The sequence below is a fragment of the Ranitomeya imitator genome, chromosome 3 (assembly GCF_032444005.1).
Source record: "Ranitomeya imitator isolate aRanImi1 chromosome 3, aRanImi1.pri, whole genome shotgun sequence".
Taxonomy (NCBI): domain Eukaryota; kingdom Metazoa; phylum Chordata; class Amphibia; order Anura; family Dendrobatidae; genus Ranitomeya; species Ranitomeya imitator.
In genome coordinates this window covers 823,351,140-823,363,888 of record NC_091284.1, presented here as the reverse complement: position 1 = coordinate 823,363,888, position 12,749 = coordinate 823,351,140, and the positions used below count along the sequence as shown (strand labels likewise).

Here is a 12,749-nt window from a genome sequence, read left to right as displayed (position 1 = left end):
AGTTATAGTCCTCAGAATAAAGCGATGCCAAAATAATTATTTTTACTATAAAATAGCTTTTATCGTATAAAAGCGCCAAAACATAAAAAAAGATATAAATGAGGTATCGCTGTAATCGTACTGAACCGAAGAATAAAACTGCTTCATCAATTTTACCAAACGCGGAACGGTATAAACACCTCCCCCAAAAGAAATTCATGAATAGCTGGTTTTTGGTCATTCTGTCTCACAAAAAATCGGAATAAAAAGCGATCAAAAACTGTCACATGTCCGAAAATGTAACCAATAAAAACGTCAACTCGTCCCGCAAAAAACAAGACCTCACATGACTCTGTGGACCAAAATATGGAAAAATTATAGGTCTCAAAATGTGGAGACGCAAAAACTTTTTTGCTATAAAAAGCGTCTTTTAGTGTGTGACGGCTGCCAATCATGAAAATCCGATATAAAAAACGCTATAAAAGTAAATCAAACCCCCCCTTCATCACCCCCTTAGTTAGGCTAGGTTCACATTGCGTTAATGGGTTAACGCTAACGGACAGCGTTGCACGGCGAAAATGTCACAATTAACGCCGTGCAACGGGTCCGTTAGCACAACCATTGACAGCAATGTGATTTTCGGGTGTAGCGCATCGCTAGAGCGTGCCATTTTCGGCTCGCGCTAGCAAGGTGCCATTCTTTTGTGGCGCGCCTCAGATGCTGCTTGCAGCGTCCGCGGCGCGCCCGAGGTCCAATCCCCGATCTTCCAGAGCGGGGACGTTAACGCGACCACTAAACACGACACCTAAAAAGACATTGCGTTAGCGCAATCCGCTAGTGCTAAACGGATTTCCCTAACGCAATGTGAACCTAGCCTTAGGGAAAAATAATAAAATTAAAAAAAAATGTATTTATTTCCATTTTCCCATTAGGCCGCCGTCACACATGCGAGTTTTACGTGCGTAAGAGCGCATAATCTACGTACGTAAAACTCGCTAAACATACGGCACCATGATTCTCAATGGGTCTAGTCCTTTTAGGCGTATATTACGGATCCGTATTATACGTTCCTCTACGGCCGTACAAAATCGCAGCATGCAGCGTTTGTCAGCGTATTGCGCAAACAAAACGCCAATGCAAGTCTATGGGAGAGCGTATAATACGGAATGCATACGGACCATGCGTGTGCATTGCGAGAAATACGCACCTCACTGGCAGATGTCCTGAACTTTCAAAAGCCCTCAATCAGGCAGGTGAGACATGCTAATTAGCTGAAAAAGCCAGACAGTGAACCCGGAAGTCTGCTGCACGCCTCCACGGAGTGAGATTCAGCGTGGCCCGCATAATTAATGTAGACATGCTGATCATTTTGATCCAGGAGAGGCCAGAAATATGGGACCAAAGAGACCCCAACTACGCCAACAGGGCAGTAAAACAAGCTGCATGGAGGAGCGTGTGTGGGTCCCTCTTCCCACAGTATGACCAGCAGCCACGTGCGGCCCAGCGACAAATAAGTAAGTACACCCATGTTTGCAATGTAATGTTCTTGCTAAACAGCAGGCCCTTACTACTTTGAATTGCTAAACCTTAATTTATTAATTCATCCTTAAAGTTATATATATCCAAGCAGTATATACATGGTGCTGGATATGATAAATGGATTTGATTAAGGTTTAGAACAGGTGTTCCCTTAATAACATGGTTTTCCAGTAATTTGTTTTTCTGTGATAGAGGTTAGCTGACTCTGTCCTTGTGGCCTTTCTTCCTAATTTGTATTTTTTTGAGGAAATTCTGGCTTAATGTGAGCCACAAAAGCCTCTTTCTATGCTACATTGCAATCTGTGTCCTCCATTACACCTTGTGTGAGCACTCTGCATAATGGTCTAAGCAATGTGTGTATTTTTTGTTGTTTCAGTGGATGATGTTACAACAAGGTGGCGGAGTATCCGGGACCAGTATAGGAGGGAGAGGCAGCAGCGGGAGAGAAGTGGAGCCGGGGCCCCTCCTAAAAAAAAAAATACATCTACTTTGACCGCCTAACCTTCCTTAACCCCAGCATGGACCTCAGGCCGTAAGTAAAAACATCTCAAAATGGGTTAATTTTTGAATGTTGAGAGATGATTCCAAAAAACATAGTAAGTGGTCAAATTTATCTTTGCAGAACTCAGTCTAACCTCACTGACAGGGAGACAGGGTCGGACTCAGAACTGGTCATTGACCCAGTTGGAGAAGGTGAAGAGGTGGCTGGTCCATCTGCTGCTCCCTCCTGCGCAAGACCTACAGCATCTTCATCATCTGCCCACCCAGCTCCAGCTGCTTCTGAAGAAAACCCAGAGGGCCCACAGTTCTCTTCTGCAGCAGCAGCACCTAGCCAGGATGACCCTGGTAATAGCAGCAGCCCAACTGTTGCCCTGGACCGATCCCCACAGGCTGCAGTCAGACCCCAGCGTGCACGACGCAGGAGAGAGCTTCGCCAAAGCAGGCAAAACGTGGATGCTGGGGTCATGAACTATTTGGCCCGGGTTCGAGAGGATGATGGGGAGGAGGGATTCACACGGAGCCTTGCACAGTATTTACGCTCCACAGAGCGGGAGTTGAGGCTGCGTTTGAGAGGGTGTTTTCAGATCCTTATTGACGCATGCACCCCCCCAAATAACCCATACAATCTGATGCAGATGATTGAACAGTGGCAGATGTCACCTGAAAATATTCTGCGGCCTCCGAGACTACAAGGCCAGCATGCGCACCAAGGATCTGAAGCACCCCCTCCACGTCAGCCAACACCTCCACCCCAACCACCAACTAACCAACAATGGCAACATCAGCACCATATTGCAGGATATCATCAACCATCCCAATATGGCCACTTGTCCGCACCCAGTGCTGGAGGCTGGTCCCAACCTGGGTTTGGACAATATGGTCATTTTGGGTTGGGGTATGATTCCCGCACATATGGGCTGCAACATCAGGGTTATCTCCCAAATCCAGGCCCCACTCATCAAAGTGGCCAGCATCAGAGCAGGCAGAATTTCCCGCAAGCCACTATAACAGCCGCACAGGCTGCTGGACAATTGGGCCTGCAAAGGCCATCTGATGGTGACCCAGACCAATCCACTTCTCCCCTTCCTACGTACCAGGACTTGTAATGTTGGGTACAACTTTTTTTTAATTTGTTTAAGACATTTGGTTTGGTTTGTGCTTAAAAAGCAAGCTGTAATGCTTTTATTTTACTTTGTTTTTTTTTTTTTTTTTTTAAAAAGCTGTTCTTTTTTGTGCACAAAGATTGGTTATGCCAAAACAAACAAAAAAACCAAAAACAAGTTTAAGAAGTAAAATTGCCTTTACTTAACAAAAAACTATGTATGCACTCTGTTCATTCTTCTTAACTCACACACACATGATATGATCAGAACCATATGTCAACAAATTAAACACAGCAGACATATTTTCAAACTTGATAATGGCAAAATTTAGGTACATAAATAATTACACATGCAAAATTGCATAGTCTTGCCAGGGAGTGGCACCCTGAGGACTCAAAAAATAATTGGTGAACACATCCCGAACTTTTAGGCCAGAAAGGGGACGTCGCCGAGGAGGGACATATGGGGGAGGCCTACTATGATTGGTCATGACGTGATTTTGCAAATTAGTAGACAAACAATCATGTATTCTGGTGAAATTATGTAGAATTACACAGGCTTTGATCACTTCATTGATTGAAGCCTCACTCAGCTGAATTGCAGACTGAAGAACACGCCATTTGGCTACAAGAATCCCAAAGGCGCACTCAACCAGTCTCCGTGCCCTGGTAAGTCTCAAATTAAAAACCCTCCGCCGGTGGTCAAGGTTGCGCCTGGGGTAAGGCCTCATGACGTGCCTCGTCAGTTGGAAGGCCTCATCTCCAACCAAAACAAAAGGCACTGCTTCCGCATTGGAGCCTGGGAGTTGTTGTGGTGGTGGGAGGTTCAACTGGTTGTCACGTAGCCGGCGACCCATTATGGACGAATTGAAGACCCTAGAGTCTCCAGTTCGCCCATAGGCCCCAATGTCTACAATTATAAACCTGTAGTTGCTGTCAGCAACTGCTAACATAACTACAGAGAAAAACTGCTTATAATTGTAGAATTGGGAACCAGAGTTCGGCGGCTTACGCACCCTGATATGTTTCCCATCCACAGCTCCAATGCAGTTAGGGAAGTCACAAGTATTTTGGAATCCAGTGGCGATTTTGAGCCAATCATCCATTTTTGGCTCTGGCATCACAACTTCGTTAAGTTTCAGCCATATTTGGGAACAGGTTGTCCTAACAATGACTGAAATGGTAGAACGCCCAATGAGAAACTCCAGGTGTAGACCCGCATAGGACAAGCCTGTGGCCAGGAAGCTGAAAAACAAGGAAAACAAAATAAAGGAACATGAGGAATATGAAAACAGGACGAAACACAAGTGTCTAGTAAATTTTCTCTGTGATTATTGAGTAAGCAAAAAGGGACATTTCACAGTATTACTATAATCAAATATTAAACACATTTTTAGAAATGTGCTTGTGGCCTCATGTCTAAGTTAAGGAACTGAAACATAGTAGGACAAAACACATTGGCCAACACAACAAAATCTAAAAGGTCTAAATACATACCGTAAGGTTAGGAGCAGACGCTCCTCAGCAGAGATGGCTTTTCTCATCCAGGTGTCCTGATAGGTGAGTCCAGGACGTAAGATCTCCAGCAACATGTCAAAAGTCCTGATGGACATGCGAGTATACAGGAAAAATTTGTCTGGATGGGCCCTCAAAGATGAATAGAGTCTCTGGAAATGTCCTTTACTCGGGCGTTGGGTCAATAGAGGATGGACCCACAATCTTTGTCTCCTCCTTCGCGGATCTGCATTGACCGTATATGGCTGGCCAAAGCGACGAGACAACACCCAGTGAAGCAACACCCGCTGAGTTGTGCTTAAATACACATGGTCAGACATGTTTGGGAGCTCCAAGTACCACAGCCAAAATATGCTTGAGAACATATAGGGCATATGGGAGGGGTACACCTGTTGTCGAGGGCTTAAATAGTGTTGTTAATGATGGTTTAAATGATTTGCAGGCCAGAAAACCGTTAAATGTCCATTTTGGAATGGTGCGTGGTAAAAACGCCATACGGATCACATACGGATTACACACGGACCAGTACATGCGCAAAATACGCGACCACACCTAGGCGACGCAAGAACTACGGAGAGAGATTACGGAGACATTTTGGGGTATCACGCGCGTATTACGGACGTAGAAAACGTACCGTAATGTCTTACGCCAAGTGTGACGCCGGCCTTAGGGTTAGGGTTTGGATTACATTTACGGTTGGGATTAGAATTAGGGGTGTGTCAGGGTTAGGTGTGTGGTTAGGGTTACAGTTGGGATTCGGGTTAGGGTACGTTCACATTTGCGGTTTGCGCCGCAGCGTCGCCGCCGCAACAAAACGCATGCGTCGTGCGGCCCTATCTTTAACATTGGCGCCGCATGGGGCCGCATGTGCATGCGTTGTGTTGCGTTGTGTTGCGTTTTACGCCGCATGCGGCGTTAGGGCGCACCTGTCTGGGCGCGGCAAACGCAACATGTTGCATTTTTCTGGCGGCACCGACCTTTTAAAAAACGCATGCGTCGTGTTTGCGTCGTCGATGCGCCTTTTTTCCCATTGACTTGTATTGACAACGCAGACGACGCAAGTACTTGCGTCGTGGTGCGTTGTACGACGCATGCGTTTTCCAATAAAAAATGCAAAACATTGTCTAGACTTTGTCTAGACACAAAAAAAACAACCTATATATATAAAGAAACGAGGGGTTTGCCATTGTCTTTCACAAGTCATCACACCAGACAAGACTAGACTGGAGAATCTGCTTTCCAAACTTGTAAGTATATATTTCACTTTGCACATTTTGTATTCTGTGTTTTATTTCTTGATTTGTCTATATTTTTGTAATGTTTGGTCTGTGCTATTACGGTTATGGGTTGTTATAGAAAAATTGTTTGTCTGGTTCTGATGTTCTTCTGGGTTAATAGGATTGCATTTATTTTCTTTTTTTTTTTTTTTTTTTACGTTAGTTTGGGTTTGGTTATGTGTTTTGTTCTTGTGTCATGTGGTTGTTCAATGTATTGATTTTTGCTCATTTTGTCTTGTAAAATTTCTGGTGCATGTTTTTCTGGTTTCTATTGTTGGTGGTAACTGTGTGGCATTTTCTTGGCTCATGTCTTGCTGTGTTTTGGATTATGCTGTTGGCTTTATTTTTTCTTTCCTTGAGTGTATTTTCTTGCTGGTGGGGGGGCAACATTTATGATGTCTTTGTATTGTATAGTTCCGTGCTGCTGCTATGCCATTATAGTTTCAATTGTACTTTCCCTTTATTTTAAAAAATATCGCTGATGTTTTTACGTCGTTTTCCGTATGGCATATATCTTCCTTCATTGACTGATTGCATTGCGAAGTGTGTAGTATAATTTTTATTTGTTTATATTATTTTTGGTGGTGGCCTTTTTTTAAAAATTCCATGTGTTTTATTTTCTATTTGGCTATGGTTTATGTTTGGGTTGCTGTATATTTTTACAGCGGTTGTCCCGTAATGTTTATTGCTTGTTATCTAGAATGGTTTTTATTGCCTTTTATCTTTCTGTGGTTAGATGTCACAAGATGTTGTTTTTTAGGATCATGTCTTGTTGCAATTGTAAAGTATTGCGTTCATTATTTTGCTCTTTCATTGTGTTTTTGTGCCTGTAATGTTTTTTCAGAAAGTTTTGATATGTCCATTTTTGGACATAGGTGTCTATTTTTGCTTTTTGGTTTGGGTCTATTCTTGTATAGTTTCTTCTATTGATTGTCTTCTCTTGCAATGTATGGCGTTGTGGTGTCGCTTTCTTATTTTTGCTTTCTCCGATCAGTCAAAAGTCAATTGTGGTTGTTGTAAAAAATTTTGGGCATATTTTATTGTATGTGCCATATTTAGGTTTAGTTTTGATTTTTTTTTTTCATTTTTTCATGCCAGAACAAACGTGCTACAATGGCCACTGTGTCAGAATCTAGCCAATCGGCGCAGGGGAGTGTGGTGAGTAATTATGTCAATTTCATTACTATTCGCAGTCATTTGTAGTTTTTAAAATAATTTCTTTATACAATTTTTACAGGCTTCTTCAAGTGAGGGTGAAGGAAGTCAGCGGGAGCAGAGAGGTCAGGGCCAAGGTGTGGCGTCAGCACGGCGAGTGAGTATTTTTATTAAACAATTTCTTTTTTTTTTTTGATTAGCATCCTGCTTTCACTAGGGATGTTTAGTAAGCTTACATTCAAACTTTTCAGGGTAGCAAGTATTGGGGGAAGGTAACAAAGGTGAAACAACCAAAACATTCAAAAATACAGGTGTAGAAACCATCAATATACATATATCAAATGACAAAGGATAGGGCCAAGGTACATATCATGACAGGTGCTGGTGTTTGTTAATATTTGCATATTTGTAACCTTTTCTGTTTGTAATTTTTCTAGGTTTCACAACGGGACCATGGAGTCATTGATGTGGAGCTCCTCATATCAAGCATCCAGGAGCGTGGCCCGTTGTGGGACAGCCGTGACTCCCGGCACATGGACCAGGTGGTGTTGAGGCGTTTGTGGGTAGAGGTGGCAAAGTCGTTGTGGGATGGCTTTGACATAGCTCCTGCAAAGGACAAAGCCAACTTTGGTGAGTATTGCTGATACGCCGTGCAGATACGCTGCTATGACCCACCATCTTTCCAGGATAAACACAACCGTGTGTGATGCAATAAACGCCTAAAGTTTTGCATCGCACACGGTTGTTTTATCCATTTCAAATGCTACATATGTAACCTTTTTTTTCCTTTGCATTCACAGTTAAAAGGTTGAGGATCAGATGGCGATCCATCAAGGACCGTTTCAATAAGGGGCTACGGGCAGAGGAGGAGCGCTCGAAGAGTGGTGCTGCTGCGGCCAAGTCTGTGCCCTATAAATATTCCAAATGTTTACAGTTCTTAAGACCAGTCCTTGGCCGCCGTCAGTAAGTATTTTGTCCACAAAACATATTGCACAGCCCCATTACAGTGCCCAGCCACATAGCCTACTGCACAGCCACATAGTACATTGCCCAGTCACGTACATTGTGCATCCACATAGTATATTGGCAGGTAACAATATCGCAGCCACATACCACACGTTCTAGCCACGTATCCACATAGTATATTTCCCAGGCACATACTGTATTGCCCATCCATGTAGTCAGCGTAACATATTGGCCATCCACGTAAATGTATCCCTATTAAAATGCTATATAGGCCATTAGTTAATTTTTTGGGTTAAGCGTGAGTCCTTGTAGTCCATGACAGGTTAAGTTCTGAGTCAGGGTAGTTCTGATCGCAGGAATAATGATGAAGTCTCGATCACATGATCCTAACATCATGGTCGTTCCTGCAATCAGATCAGTGAAATCACTGGTTTTTTTTTTATTAAATTTTTTATCTTGACATTAAATTTTCAAATATTTTTGTGGCATAGGCAGCTTCCAGAAAGAGTTTTCGATTACAAAATTTTTATACCCACAGTGGTATACGGTCAAAATGCTTTGACAGCGGGAATGTACATGATTGTTATCGTCGGCCCTAACGGTCAGCTGGCGATAACAATCAGAAATTAATTATTGGCCACACAGACTGTGAGACCGAGGATTTGTATTATTGTGTAATGTTATGCTATTTTTATTCCAGGAGTTGGCGTATGGGAGAGGTTATTCATTGAAGACTAATTTTTTCATTATCTTTTCACAGGACACACAGCAGCACCCTCGAGAGAGCTCGCCCCGCAGAAGCGGTCCTTCATGAATCGCCATCTGATCCATCACAGCCCTCCCACAGCGACAGCAGGCTTGCACCACCATCTGGTGAACCGGCAGCCGGTACATCAGGTGTTCCCCTGGCCGAGGCCTCTGGCGCACCTTCGTTTGGGTATTCCCGACAGCGCCAGCGGGCCTCGGACAGGCCAACCATGCCCGAATTTTTGCATTTGAGCACGGTTTTCCAGAACTGTTTCAAGGCGTTGAGCGATAACATGGACACTCGTCTGTCCAATATCGACCGGCGCCTTGAAACAATTGAAACCGAGCTCTCAAATCCGGCAAAACATTTTTTTAGTACCATTGCTAAGGGCATGGTGGAACACCTTACGCCGGAACTACAGATTTCAGTGATGCAGTCCTGCAACACTTCCTACGTGAGGGCTCTCCAGCAGGCTGGGGTCATGCAGTCAGCGACAATGGCAGTAGTGCCGTCGCTGGCAAGCATGACTCCCACTCCTGCTGGAGAGCCACTCCAGCCACCCCACCGTGGTCCACGTGCCGAGCGACGCCACCACAGGCACCATAACATAGTGCCGCCGACTCCTGCTCCTGCCATGCCTTCATCCTCCCGTAGGCGTCATCATGCTGGGGAACCTGCCACAGGACCCAAAAAAAAAAGAGGAAACACAGACGGGCACACAAAGAGGCTCTGGTTGCTGTTCCAGTGACAACACCAACTGTCCGTAGGGGCTCGAGTCGCAGTAGGAGCAGCCAGGGCCAAACAAGGCTTGTGTTGCCTCCTCCCTCCCCTACAGAGGTGGCGGTTTCCTCCCCAGTATACCCTGGGGAGGGTTTGGATCTCCCATCAAGTCTACTTGACTATGTATCCTCCTCTTCGCCATCATCGTCATCTTCTCCATCATCCTCCCATTGCTCTCACCATTCCAGAGAAGACACCTACCATTCCCCCCTGGTGGCACAGGTGGAAACCCCCTAAGTTTAAGAACCCTTTTTGTTTTCTGTTTTCCCCCAATAAAAAATGTTATTTTTAAAAAACACTATTTGTTATTATTTATGCTATTATTTTCCAGAATTTATCTCGGCAAATCACGCCATGTGCTGTCTACACATATTTTGTGCTTCAAACACCTCATATATGCAATGTCAGACACTATTTTTTCAATTTTTAGTTTGCCTTTTTTTGGGTGTCTCTCATTGCTGTATGAGGTGTTCACACTTAATGCAGCAGCGAAACAGACAATGATGCAGATCACTGCAGCGTCCGCTGGTTGGTCCCTGGAGAGCTGTCACAGACATCTCTCCAGCGAACAACGATGCAGAGGCCCACGTACATCATGTTGATAAGCGCAGGGCCACGCTTCAGATATTTACCCTGGTTTCAATTGGAAAACATCGCTGTTATCGTTGCTTATCAGGTAAAACACAAAGATACAGGTCGATCAGACAAACAAGTGTATGTAATATTATGGTATAAAAATTGTATTTGAATTGGTATAGAATTTAAAAACTTTTTTATTTAATATTTTAAAAACAGGTTCAAGTTTTTATAGGAACATTAAATTTGTGAACTATACTTAGATGCCAAATTTGACATATACCCAACCAACCTAAACGGAACTTTGATTGCACATTTAACGGGAAATTATTTTTTTTTAATATATTTCTAACTGTCACAGTAGAGGTATTATTGGTGTAGTTACAATCAGAAGACAGTCCAAAAGTAACATTACTACACCATTTGATCTTGCCATGACACACGGCCAACATCTGACACAAAATAGGCCGCAAAACGATCACGCATCTGCGCAATTTCCACACTTGTCCTCAGAGGATGATCATGGTAATCGGGCAAGGGGTTGGCTATGGGTTCATCCAGTTCAACATTTATTCTCTCTTTGGCCATAATGAAATTGTGGAGAACCACACAAGCCTTCACCACCTCATCCACTGTTTCAATTTTAAGATTAATGGCCGATCCCAATATCCGCCATTTGGAAACGAGGATGCCAAAGGCGCACTCCACAGTCCTTCTGGCCCTGGACAGTCTGTAATTGAAAACCCTTTTTGTATGGTCCAAGCCCCGACTGGAGTAGGGTTTCAATAGGTTGGCAGACATTTGGAATGCCTCATCCCCTACCACAACAAATGGCATCGCAGGGCCTTCGGTGTGGGGAAGAGGTCGTGGCTGTGGGAAATTAAAATTGTTTCCATATAACTTTTGGCCCATATCCGACTCTTTAAATGTGCGCGAGTCATTTGCACGCCCAAATGCACCAATGTCCACTGCGAGAAAACGGCAGTCCGCACCGGCAATTGCCATGAGAACAGTTGAAAAGTATTTTTTATAATTGTAGAAAAGGGATCCACTTTTCGCAGGCTTGGTAATCCGAATGTGCTTTCCGTCGACAGCGCCAATACAGTTTGGAAAATTACACACTTGGTTGAATTTCTGTGCGTTGGCCTCCCAGATTGCACTTGTAGGGACAGGTAAATATTCCTCCCGGAGATTATCCCACAAAGCGCGGCATGTCTCAGCAATAATTCCTGAAAGAGTGGAGACTCCAATCCGGAATTGAAAATGAAGTGACCTCAACGTTTCTCCGGTAGCCAGGAAACTGCAAAGAAGATAAAGAAATTTAGAATAAAGCACATTATAATTTATAAAAGTACATTGACCATTACAATTGAAAAAAATTAATAAAATAAAATAAAAAGTAAATACATATCACAGTCATTCAAACAGCAACGTACCGTAGAGTCACCAGCAGCCGTTCCTCTGCGGAAATAGCTCTCCGGAGCTGCGTGTCCTGCCTGCTAATGGATCCTTCCACCCGACGCAGAAGATAGCGGAAGCTCTCCTGTGACATCCGGGTATATTCGAAATATTTTTCCCGGTTGTCATTCAGTTCGCCAAACAAGCAATGGTATGCTCCACGACTCTCCCGGACTTCAACTATAGGGTGGATCCAAAAGCGGCGACGACTCCATCTCCGTTTTTCCCTTTCCCTTTCATTAAAACAGGCAACAGCATAGGCATGAGCCAAGGCAAATTCCATATCCATGTAGATACTGTTCATGGTTCGCTCCATCATGAATACCAGCAAAATGTGAGGAATTCATCTCTGCCAGGGTATATACACATTTGTTAACACCAACCCTCTTCTAGCCATTGGTGGTTCTTTATCTATTGTGTAGACACTTTTTATTGTGGGTGGGGGATGATGAATGACTCACTGCACTAAAAACGCATGCGTCTAAAAACGCTGCGTTTTTTGGTAAAAACGCAACTGCGTTTCAAAAACCCGCAGCGTTTTGCGACGCATGCGTTGAACGCATGCGGCGCAAAACGCTGCGTTGTACATGCGTTTTGGTGCGTTTTTGTTTGCGTTGTGCGTTGCGGCGACGACGCTGCGGCGCACAACGCAAATGTGAACTTAGACTTAGGGGTGCGTTTGGATTAGGGTTTCATTTATAATTGGGGGTTTCCACTGTTTAGACACATCAGGGGCTCTCCAAACGCGACATGGCGTCCGATCTCAATTCCAGCCAATTCTGCATTGAAAAAGTAAAACAGTGCTCCTTCCCTTCCGAGCTCTCCCGTGTGCCCAAACAGGGGTTTACCCCAACATATGGGGTATCATCCTACTCGAGACAAATTGGACAACAACTTTTTGGGTCCAAGTTCTCTTGTTATCCTTGGGAAAATAAAAATTTGGGGGGCTAAAAATCATTTTTGTGGGAAAAAAAAGGATTTTTTATTTTCACGGCTCTGCGTTGTAAACTGTAGTGAAACACTTGGGGGTTCAAAGTTTTCACAACACAGTCTGCATTCCAAATGGCGCTCCTTCCCTTCCGAGCTCTGCCATGAGCCCAAACAGTGGTTCCCCCCCACATATGGGGTATCAGCGTACTCAGGACAAATTGAA

General features: G+C 44.0%; 2 protein-coding genes across 2 annotated transcripts; both read left to right on the top strand.

Moving 5' to 3' along the window:
* The first annotated feature begins 1,957 nt into the window (after positions 1–1,957).
* On the top strand, positions 1,958–3,204 carry LOC138672371 (uncharacterized). The gene is made up of 2 exons (XM_069760307.1): positions 1,958–2,050; positions 2,141–3,204. Exons 1-2 carry the CDS (start codon positions 2,037–2,039, stop codon positions 3,123–3,125), a joined length of 999 nt encoding a protein of 332 aa, XP_069616408.1. The 5' UTR covers positions 1,958–2,036; the 3' UTR covers positions 3,126–3,204.
* Positions 3,205–7,026: 3,822 nt separating this feature from the next.
* On the top strand, positions 7,027–9,851 carry LOC138671793 (uncharacterized). Its single transcript, XM_069759929.1, has 5 exons — positions 7,027–7,071; positions 7,151–7,225; positions 7,506–7,698; positions 7,869–8,031; positions 8,795–9,851. Exons 1-5 carry the CDS (start codon positions 7,027–7,029, stop codon positions 9,528–9,530), a joined length of 1,212 nt encoding a protein of 403 aa, XP_069616030.1. The 3' UTR covers positions 9,531–9,851.
* Positions 9,852–12,749: the final 2,898 nt, after the last annotated feature.

Excerpts from the sequence above, each read along its gene's own strand:
- LOC138671793 (XM_069759929.1), top strand. The coding sequence starts at position 7,027 with ATGGCCACTGTGTCAGAATCTAGCCAATCGGCGCAGGGGAGTGTG. Across the intron at positions 7,072-7,150 it reads AATCGGCGCAGGGGAGTGTG|GCTTCTTCAAGTGAGGGTGA; the intron begins GTGAGTAATTAT and ends CAATTTTTACAG. Across the intron at positions 7,699-7,868 it reads AAAGGACAAAGCCAACTTTG|TTAAAAGGTTGAGGATCAGA; the intron begins GTGAGTATTGCT and ends TTGCATTCACAG.